At 45.8% G+C, this 11,340-nt stretch overlaps 1 protein-coding gene across 1 annotated transcript in view; it reads left to right on the forward strand.

Annotated features, from left to right (window-relative positions):
* Nucleotides 1-11,139, forward strand: part of LOC306932898 (unconventional myosin-VIIa-like) — a gene marked incomplete at its 5' end in the record, with an annotated part of 67,389 nt that extends 56,250 nt beyond the window's left edge. Inside the window, 10 exons of the mRNA XM_079514874.1 lie at nt 18-173; nt 1,369-1,474; nt 2,771-2,884; nt 5,303-5,390; nt 6,830-6,936; nt 7,851-8,036; nt 8,998-9,114; nt 9,657-9,740; nt 9,963-10,082; nt 10,970-11,139. Coding sequence (XP_079371000.1) covers nt 18-173; nt 1,369-1,474; nt 2,771-2,884; nt 5,303-5,390; nt 6,830-6,936; nt 7,851-8,036; nt 8,998-9,114; nt 9,657-9,740; nt 9,963-10,082; nt 10,970-11,062 — 1,171 coding nt within the window. The 3' untranslated portion in view covers nt 11,063-11,139. The remainder of the gene's footprint in view (nt 1-17; nt 174-1,368; nt 1,475-2,770; nt 2,885-5,302; nt 5,391-6,829; nt 6,937-7,850; nt 8,037-8,997; nt 9,115-9,656; nt 9,741-9,962; nt 10,083-10,969) is intronic.
* Between the last annotated feature and the right edge of the window lie 201 nt (nt 11,140-11,340).

Genomic DNA, 11,340 nt, shown 5'->3' on the forward strand with positions numbered 1-11,340 from the left:
TGTGCGCGTGCGTGCAGGTACTCTGAGGAGAAGGGCTGGGAGCTGCTGTGGTTGTGCACCGGTCTGTTCGCTCCCAGCAACGTTCTGCTTCCACACGTCCAGCGCTTCCTGCAGTCCAAGAGACACCACCCGCTGGCCGGAGACTGCATGCTGCGACTGCACAAAGCACTGCGGTATGACTACACACACACGCAACACACGCACGCATTTTCCATTTTTCATGTGTCCTCGCCCACACTAGTAACGTTGTCCTGTGTCCCTCACCCACACTAGTAACGTGTTCCTGTGTCCTCACCCACACTAGTAACGTTGTCCTGTGTCCTCACCCACACTAGTAACGTGTTCCTGTGTCCTCACCCACACTAGTAACGTTTTGCTGTGTCCTCACCCACACTAGTAACGTTTCCCTGTGTCCTCGCCCACACTAGTAACGTTGTCCTGTGTCCTCACCCACACTAGTAACGTTGTCCTGTGTCCTCACCCACACTAGTAACGTTTTCCTGTGTCCTCGCCCACACTAGTAATGTTTTCCTGTGTCCTCACCCACACTAGTAACGTTTTCCTGTGTCCTCACCCACACTAGTAACGTTTTCCTGTGTCCTCACCCACACTAGTAACGTTGTCCTGTGTCCTCGCCCACACTAGTAACGTTGTCCTGTGTCCTCACCCACACTAGTAACGTTTTCCTGTGTCCTCACCCACACTAGTAACGTTGTCCTGTGTCCTCACCCACACTAGTAACGTTGTCCTGTGTCCTCGCCCACACTAGTAACGTTGTCCTGTGTCCTCGCCCACACTAGTAACGTTTTCCTGTGTCCTCGCCCACACTAGTAACGTTTTCCTGTGTCCTCACCCACACTAGTAACGTTGTCCTGTGTCCTCGCCCACACTAGTAACGTTGTCCTGTGTCCTCGCCCACACTAGTAACGTTTTCCTGTGTCCTCGCCCACACTAGTAACGTTTTCCTGTGTCCTCGCCCACACTAGTAACGTTGTCCTGTGTCCTCACCCACACTAGTAACGTTGTCCTGTGTCCTCACTCACAGTAACGTTTTCCTGTGTCCTCACCCACACTAGTAACGTTGCCCTTTGTCCTCACCCACACTAGTAACGTTGTCCTGTGTCCTCACTCACAGTAACGTTTTCCTGTGTCCTCACCCATAACGTTTTCCTGTGTCCTCACCCGTAACGTTTTCCTGTGTCCTCGCCCACACTAGTAACGTTTCCCTGTGTCCTCGCCCACACTAGTAACGTTTTCCTGTGTCCTCACCCACACTAGTAACGTTTTCCTGTGTCCTCGACCACACTAGTAACGTTTTCCTGTGTCCTCACCCACACTAGTAACGTTTTCCTGTGTCCTCACCCACAGTAACGGACCCAGGAAGTACCCTCCTCACCTGGTGGAGGTGGAGGCCATCCAACACAAGACCACCCAGATCTTCCACAAGGTCTACTTCCCTGACGACACGGACGAGGTGAGATACACGCATGCAGCATCATGCCCACATCTGTATCTATCTATCTATCTATCTATCTATCTATCTATCTATCTATCTATCTATCTATCTATCTATCTATCTATCTATCTATCTATCTATCTATCTATCTATCTATCTATCTACCAGTAAGACGCCTGAGGGCGAGACCTCGCCCCAAAGGGTGAGGTCCCGTGCATCCACCTCGTTGACGGCAGACTGCTGGGTGAGTCAGATCAGATAGGGGGGTCAGATCAACATGGAATTAATTCTGTACTGGCCATATAAGGAGCATGTCTTGAGTGTACCGGGTTTAATGAGGTCAGATCAACATAATATGGAATGTCAGAACAGGTCAGCTCCATACAGTATATGGAGATCTAAAGGTGGTAGCGGGAACATTCTCTTGAGTGTACAGGGTTTGATGAGGGCCCAGGGTTTGATGAGGTTTGATGACATGTTCTGATGCTACCCTGACATGTTCTGATGCTACCTTGACATGTTCTGATGCTACCCTGACATGTTCTGATGCTACCTTGACATGTTCTGATGCTACCCTGACATGTTCTGATGCTACCTTGACATGTTCTGATGCTACCTTGACATGTTCTGATGCTACCTTGACATGTTCTGATGCTACCCTGACATGTTCTGATGCTACCTTGACATGTTCTGATGCCACCCTGACATGTTCTGATGCCACCCTGACATGTTCTGATGCTACCTTGACATGTTCTGATGCCACCTTGACATGTTCTGATGCTACCCTGACATGTTCTGATGCCACCCTGACATGTTCTGATGCTACCCTGACATGTTCTGATGCTACCTTGACATGTTCTGATGCCACCCTGACATGTTCTGATGCTACCCTGACATGTTCTGATGCTACCTTGACATGTTCTGATGCTACCCTGACATGTTCTGATGCTACCCTGACATGTTCTGATGCTACCTTGACATGTTCTGATGCCACCTTGACATGTTCTGATGCTACCCTGACATGTTCTGATGCCACCCTGACATGTTCTGATGCTACCCTGACATGTTCTGATGCTACCTTGACATGTTCTGATGCCACCCTGACATGTTCTGATGCTACCCTGACATGTTCTGATGCTACCTTGACATGTTCTGATGCTACCCTGACATGTTCTGATGCTACCCTGACATGTTCTGATTCTACCCTGACATGTTCTGATGCTACCCTGACATGTTCTGATGCTACCCTGACATGTTCTGATGCTACCTTAACATGTTCTGATGCCACCTTGACATGTTCTGTGTGCCATGCAGGCGTTCGAGGTGGAGTCCAGCACCAAGGCCAAAGACTTCTGTCAGAACATCTCTGCCAGACTGCTGCTCAAATCCTCCGAGGGCTTCAGCCTCTTCGTCAAGATCTCAGACAAGGTACAGTATTCATAGACACAAAAAGGTTGTATTTTCTCTCCAAAGTAGTACTGCTTAATTCCCAGAAGGTGTAAAATGCAGACTTGCAAAGAAAAGGATTCCAAGGCACTCCGTCTTAGGTGGAAAAATATATACGATTTAATTGATGAGCGAGGCAACAAAAAAATGACCCGCGCGTTTCGACCTTTCAGTCTTCGTCAGGGTCTAACAGCTTGGCTAACAGTCACATTTAAATACCTCCAGGTGATGTTCCAATTATCTCATTGTGTTATTACATCATTAACATTTCAATGACACAGGTTATTTAATTGTAATGACACAACGTTATTTAATTTCCATGACAAATCCATAATTGCATCATGACGAATAAATTATCAGGTACAGTGTTCTTTTTGTGCAACAGGACATATCACACCGACTAGACTAAGACTAAACCATTTCAGATGACTAAAATAGGACTAAAACTAAATGGTTTGTTATTCTAAAGACTAAGACTGAATCAGAATTAGCTGTAAAACATAACAGGATATCAGAGCAGTGGTTCTTCTCCAAGTGAACAGAACTCTGTACTCTGTCAGAGTCATGGAGTCCTTGAAGTTCAGACTGTAACAGACTAACTCTGTACTCTGTCAGAGTCGTAGGCCCTCATTTATCAATCGAGTGTAAAATCTGCCCCGAATTCGAGTGTAGGATTCGTAGTACACCCACGTCGGGTCGGCATTTACAAAGTGATCGCAGACAGCTGTTTCTTCCTTAATTTCGTTCGGACGTTTATAAATGTGACGGCTGAAATCTATCTGGCACGCCCTATGAAATCAAGCCTCGCCCTCGTTTTTGCGACATGAACAACTGCCATACGACCTGGAAACCATGGTTACAGGAAGAAAAAAAAGGTTCCCTCGCTGCCCCCTCTCTCATACACAGACGCACGCACACGCAACTAAGGCAACTTAACTTGCAACTTGTTGTATCTTAAATAAATAAACCTGCATGAATTAAATAAAGCTGTAGGACTACCCTGTCTGTTTCTCCTCTCGCTTCGCTTCCCTTGCTGCCCTCACCCCCCGCACGCACGCATGCACGCACATATCGCAATTTGCAAGCAACTGTCACTGTGTTGTTAGTTGTATATTAAATTATTAAAGTCTTTATTCATTTAATATACAACAAGATATATTAGTGAACGAAAACCTGAACCTGTGAACCATGAATTATATAACAAATAGGCACGCACACACGCTGCAGTTTTGCAAGGTGCATCTCCTGTCCTGTAGTCTGTCTCTCTCTATCACGGTGGTCCGTCCGTGACACCGTGACCAATTGACCATGCACGTTCGACGACAGTCTATTTAAATTGCCTCGCTGTCAACTGTCAATTATATGAATAGTGCAGCCAAAACCGTAGCCTCATGTGGCACTGAACAGTGGTGGTGGTGGGCTGCAGGCTGGCTTAGCCTATACTATCTCCGATGCGTTCCCACTTGCGCTGGCACAGCACATTTGGCATTCGAGCGACGCGAGGAGAAGATTGCGCATACTGTAACTCCAGAAAGACATCGGCCTGCTGTAGATTAGGCTACAGTAGGCTACCCATGTTGGGACTCTCCGCGCTGCAGCACTGCACTATAGGCTACTCTCCAACGTCCCGTCATGGAAATATTTCAGCACAGACAGCCCAAATTCTCGCATGTATGCGCTCATCATGCAAAACACTGTTTAAATGGCTTACGCATCTAACTTGCAACATTGTTTTTAAATGCGCGATTTTAATTGCTTGCTTGTAAAGTTGGAAATCTCCTACTAATTTCCTATGACACAAAGACACATCGTTGATGTATTCCTTTACTTTTTATTTTATTTTTTACATTTAGCCCATATACATACCTACACAGTTTTATATAAACATTTTAGGAGTGAATACATATGTTTCGATGCCTGTGACAGCCTCTCAGCTGGTCAAACAATGCTGCTCCGCTGTTCTACGACAGAAAAACAGGTGAGGACAAAGCGTACGACAGCTCCCGACCAGACGTGAGTTTTGTCTTGGCACAAGATAATTTTCAGTCTTTGGCGCAAATCGTAAATGCCGAAAATTGCGGTAATTTCGGCGTACACCCATATTTTGGCGTACGCACGGTTGATAAATGAGGGCCATGGAGTCCTTGAAGTTCAAATGCATGTATTAAGAGTGTTTACAGCATTGACTTCAAATGGCTTTTTGATGCATGTTTGTGTGTGTGTGTGTGTGTGTGTGTGTGTGTGTGTGTGTGTGTGTGTGTGTGTGTGTGTGTGTGTGTGCGTGCGTGCGTGCGTGCGTGCGTGCGTGCGTGCGTGCGTGCGTGCGTGCGTGCGTGCGTGCGTGCGTGCGTGCGTGCGTGCGCGCGTGCGTGCGTGCGTTCGCGTGTGTGCGTGCTGCAGGTCATCAGTGTCCCTGAGGGAGATTTCTTCTTTGATTTTGTGCGACATCTAACGGATTGGATCAAGAAGGCGCGGCCCGCGAAGGACGGTAGGATACGTCAGAGAGCGAAGCAAAGACGATATTATAATAGTTTTAAAAAAATGTAGGAAACAAATATAAGGCACCCATAAAAATGTGTCTGTGACACACAACGCTTTTGCTTGCCAACAAGAACAGATCTGGTCAGCAAGCATGGGGTGTAACGATACATTTTAACAGCGATACGATGCGTATCACGATACATGGACGATGTTGGTTCATTATGGCGATACGATAGGATTCAATGATTTGAAATCGATACAGTAACTATTTAGCAAATACATTAAATATGTGTGAAACTTGTGGATAGTGCAGGTTTTTTAAGGGAAAGATTTACTATTTATGGATATAAATAAGTAAACACAGTTATTCTCTGGCAAATAGATGGACATTGTATTTGAACACATATGGAAAAACCCACGCCTTGACATGAACACAGAGAATTCACACAAGTACTTGGTATTGATTAAATTGATTATTTACATTGCAAAACGATTCGATACCGATTATTTACATTGACGATACAATACAAAGTCAAAAGATACGATACGATATTTGCTGTTTACATTTCGATATACTTCGATACAGTTACTATATCGTTACACCCCTATTATTTATACATCAGGTCGTCTCGAGGAAGCAATCTGATTGGTTGAAACAGTCCATCTAGCCGTGCTTCAAACAAGCATGATGGAACGCCTAATCAAAACATTAAAAAAAAAAAAAAAAAACGGTCGTAGTGGCTACAACTGTCATTAAAAAATGATGATCTTGATGATCTTTTTTAGCGAATATCTTAGTTATAATGAAATTGAGTTGACGTGTTTTTTTTGTTTTCTTTTCGCTAACTGTTGTATAATCGCAATAGTACATACACTCGAGGTTGTGCTTTACCGATAGGCGCTGCCTACGGAACTGTCCTATCGGCTCGTTCCTGTCTGTGAAGTGTGAAACTAGCCTATCGGCTCGTTCCTGTCTGTGGAACTGGCCTATCGGCTCGTTCCTGTCTGTGAAACAAGCCTATCGGCTCGTTCCTGTCTGTGGAACTGGCCTATCGGCTCGTTCCTGTCTGTGGAACTGGCCTATCGGCTTGTTCCTGTCTGTGGAACTGGCCTATCGGCTCATTCCTGTCTGTGGAACTGACCTATCGGCTCGTTCCTGTCTGTGGAACTGACCTATCGGCTCGTTCCTGTCTGTGGAACTGACCTATCGGCTTGATCCTGTCTGTGGAACTGGCCTATCGGCTCGTTCCTGTCTGTGGAACTGGCCTATCGGCTCGTTGCTGTCTTTGGAACTGTCCTATCGTCTCGTTCCTGCAGCAACACAGCCTGCAGGCGTGCCATTAATGGCGGTAAAGCACACCCGCCCACTCGGGTAATATGCAAGTGCGTATGAATTAGGCTGTGTAGAGTTGACTGCTCACTAGCTCCCCCTGTCTCTCTCCGTAGGTATTGTTCCCTCTCTGACCTACCAGGTGTTCTTCATGAAGAAGCTGTGGACGGCTACCGTTCCTGGAAAGGATTCGTTCGCTGACTCCATCTTCCACTATTACCAGGTGCCAGTCTATTAGAGTAATGTTAACTCCATTAAGGCTGTACCCTAGCCCTTTTTTTAGGACTCGAACTTCGGCAGGAATTTTCGAGCGTACATCCGGACCATTTGTTTCGAATTAATTTAAAAAATAACCTTTGAGATATCCGTCTCGATCAGAGCGCAATCAGAGACGCAAATACTCTATCACCTTTTGTTCTTAATTGTGTTTTAGGAACAAAGAGAAGGTCTTTGCCTGAGGAAGTGTTCTCACATTAACCATAGGGGTTAATAATTCAGTTAAATAAACTGGAGACAGTCTGTGCAGAGCTTTAAAGGTGATTAACAACATTTTAAAAACAATTCTGCAGTCGATTGGAAGCCAATGTAAGGCGGCAAGCACTGGAGTGATATGAGATCTTCTAAAAGTATAAAAGTCACATTTTGAGCTTGTATATCTGCGATTTTCAAAAGATGTTTAAACATTTGAGAACTTGAAAGGGGACATTCTGCATAATGAGTACTTTTTCTTTTAGTACTTTAAGTACATGTTGATACTTTTCTACGTTTACTCAAGAGTATAGTTATACGTTGCAGTATTGATACTTTTTACTTAAAGGGTAAGACCACTTTTTTAGAGGTTTGGGTTGTTTTCTTACCTTATTATGGGCAAACTAGACTCCATTCCATGTATTATTACACATTGTAACGGGGAAACAGCTCTCAAAGTCACTCTTTTAGCACATAAACGAACGCAACAAAAGCTGGTTCTGACAGTTTATCACATCAGGAAAACTCATGCGGTTTTATTTTTGTCTTGTTTTGACTTATACGGTAAGAAAGTAGCCCAAACCTCTAAAAAGGTAAAGTAAAACATGCGAGTACAAGTTTTTTCATGCACCACTGTCTGTCGCATGCACTCCCACTCCCAACCACCAGGAGCTGCCCAAGTACCTGCGCGGCTACCACAAGTGTTCCCGCGAGGAGGTGTTCCAGCTCGGGGCGCTCATCTACCGCGTGAAGTTCGAGGACGACAAGTCGCACTTTCCTACGATTCCCAAGATGCTCCGGGAGCTCGTCCCGCAGGATCTGATTCGCCAGCTGTCGCCCGACGACTGGAAAAGGGTAAAGGCGCCAGCGGACGAATGAAAACTGTCGCTGTGTTTTGTTTATCGGCGCATGCATCATCATTAGTTGCATTATTCTTTTCAGACATCTTTTGAAAATTACGGACTCATATGAGTTTTGCCTCTTAGTCTTTCAGTCATGCTGCTGAGATAGTAGTTAGTTAGTAGTTTATTTATTTTGGTCATTAAAAGAGAAAAACACATTAAAGGATAAAGGTCCTTTCAAACGGGCAGTGATTTAACGCGCCTATAGTTCGTTTTCAATGAGACCTGCCTGCGTTTTTCTTTTCTGTTTTGCTTTTTTTTTCTTCTGTGGAAGTTGAGCGGCGACAACGCAACCGTATTTACATGGGCGCGGTCCCGTGAAATTGTCGCGCACGTGCTCGTTTCATGCACGCGCCCGCAACTCACTAGACCTAGATTCTGTTTAGCTTTTTTTTTTTACAACGCCCCTCTTGAGCAGACCTGTACGTTAAACACTGCCCGTTTGAAAGGACCTTAAAGGGCCTTTCAAACGGGAAGTGAGGAACGCACACGTCGTTGCCTGGATCAACGAGAGGTCTGCTACAGGTCTTCTCAAGAGGGGCGCGACAACGCAAGCGTAAAAACGAACATTTTTAACTAAAATATTGGCTTCTGGGGGGTCCCTGGAACAACATATTTTGAGATGGGGGTCCGTGGCCCAATAGAGATAATTCTGGGGGTCCTTGACATGAAAAAGGTTGAGCACATAGAAACATGGGTTTTTCAGATTTTTTTTAGGATTTAGACCAAAATGGGTTAATACAGTGCCTGCAAGAAAAAGAAGCATTCACCAAACAGTGTTGTGCTTTTGATGTTTTGATGCTCATTCAGGGGCGGGGACACTACACGTGTATTCCCCGCGACGATGATTCATTTTTTCTCGTTTGTTTTTGTTTTATTGTGTGTGTGTGTGTGTGTGTGTGTGTGTGTGTCAGTCTCTAGTAGCGTACTTCAACAAGCAGGCTGGTAAATCCAGAGAAGAGGCTAAACTGCTGTTTCTGAAATACATCTTCAAATGGCCCACGTTTGGCTCCGCCTTCTTCGAGGTCAAGGTAAGAACCGTTAACTCTTTCTCTGCCTAAAACAACAATTGAATGACATTTTTTTTTAAATCACAGTTCGCCAAGATCGACATTGGACGACGTATTATGTTATTATTAATCCAGAATCGCCAGTGTAATATTTAGCGGTTCTTGGCGTCTCCGTCGACTGGCAACGCGTTGCTTCCATGTTGTGACGCCATTGAATGTTTTTGCTCTGTCCACTCGCAGTAAAAGCATGATCTTTAGTGGCGTTTTTTGCCAGAATTGAGGCTCAGCATTATCAGAGAGCTGTCTGGCTGTCTGAGAAAAAAGAAGAAAACATAATCTAGTCTCGGTCTTGACTCTGTCTCGACCCCCTCCCATCACTCGGTCTCGACTCTGTCTCGACCCCCTCCCACACTCGGTCTCGACCCCCTCCCACACTCGGTCTCGACCCCCTCCCACACTCGGTCTCGACTCGGACTCGACCCCCTCCCACACTCGGTCTCGAGTCGGACTGGCTTTAGGTGGACTTACACTACAACCATAACAATGTTGTGTTTGACCTGCAGCAAACCACAGAGCCCAACTTCCCAGAGATCCTGCTGATCGCCATCAACAAGCATGGAGTCAGTCTCATCGACCCCAAGACCAAGGTAGGTTAGTGTGTGAGTGTGTGTGTGCGTGTGCGTGTGCACGTGCGTGCGTGCACTGTGTTCCGGTTAATATGATCTTGGTGTCTATTATTCAATATTGGCAATCGTTTTAAGTCGCTCTAGCTGGATAAGAGATTCAACTGAGTGTGTGCGTGTGTGTGTGTGTGTGTGTGTGTGTGTGTGTGCGTGTGCGTGTGCGCGTGCGTGTGTGTGTGTCTCCAGGACGTGCTCATCACTCATCCCTTCACTAAGATCTCCAACTGGAGCAGTGGGAACACGTACTTCCACATCACCATCGGCAACCTGGTGAGAGGCAGCAAGCTGCTCTGTGAGACATCACTGGTAAGAATTACAATTTACAGTGTAAGAGCCATTTACAGTAAGCAAGAACAAAAAAAAACATCAAATACATAAAAATAGTCATCAAGAATCAACTTCAAGTGCTACGACAAGTGCTACGGGTTAAAGGACAACTTTGTTTTGTTTTTTTCAACCAAGGTTCATGTTTTAGGTTGTTATTAGAGAAAATAAAAGATGAGCGTACATTTCATTTGCTGCTTTCTTTCGTTTTGCGATTTTAGCTAATTTTGACAGGGGGCGGGGGCATTCGAACAAGTGGCTAAATAAGTATATTTTTTACAAAGTTTTACGGCAATTTCTTTATTATTATTTACTATAGTCCTACTAGACCCCATCAAATCTGGCCACAAAAGATCACAGGATCTGTTGAATCTGAAGGGGGAGGTGACAAACTGACATATTGAGCCTACAATGAACACAGTGTGGCAGCCGCCTAGGTTGGAGTTGTTTGTTCAGACACGCGGAAAACAACTACTGTGGCCAGATGTCATTTATTGGGGTCTAACAATAAAGAAATCGCACATATTTAGCCACTTTTACTTTCTCTAATAACAAACTAAAACATGAAACATGGTTGAAAAAAAAAACAAAGTTGTCCTTTAAGATGGAGTCTGAAGAGGTGGGTTTTCAGAGTACGGCGGAAGATTGGGAGTGAGTCTGCACTAGTTCTGATTTCAATGGGGAAGTTCATTCCATAGTTTTGGAGCCAGAAGGGAGAGGAGTTTGGGACGTGTGGAACGTCGTCCCTGTATTTTTAATGAATGTAGGGCCATATTGATCGATCAATCTATTCTTTATTGAACCATGGTGTGTGTGTGTGTGTGTGTGCGTGTGCGTGTGTGTGTGCGTGTGCGTGTGCGTGCGTGCAGGGCTACAAGATGGACGACCTGCTCACGTCGTACATCAGCCAGATGCTGACCAGCATGAGCAGACAGCGCCTGGGGCGGGGCCAGAGCAAGTGAACTTCATACTGGCAGGAGGCCGCCAACCTCATCCGCCACCTGCGCCCCATTGGCCAGCACTGCAGCTGGGGGCGGACCTTCGCCTGTCACATGTGGAGGATGAGCCGCAGTCTTTCCTCTGCGACGTCCTCTTTGTCGGAGGAGGAGGCCTCGCTCGGAGGAGGAGGAGAAGGGGGAGGAGGAGGAGGGGGAGGAGGAGGAGGCAGTTCGCACGCCAGCAGCATCAGCAGCGACCCCGGCGAAGGCCCCTCCCACTACTGGAACGACGCCAACATGGA

The sequence above is a fragment of the Electrona antarctica genome (genome assembly GCF_951216825.1).
Source record: "Electrona antarctica genome assembly, chromosome: 11".
NCBI classification, from domain to species: Eukaryota; Metazoa; Chordata; class Actinopteri; order Myctophiformes; family Myctophidae; genus Electrona; species Electrona antarctica.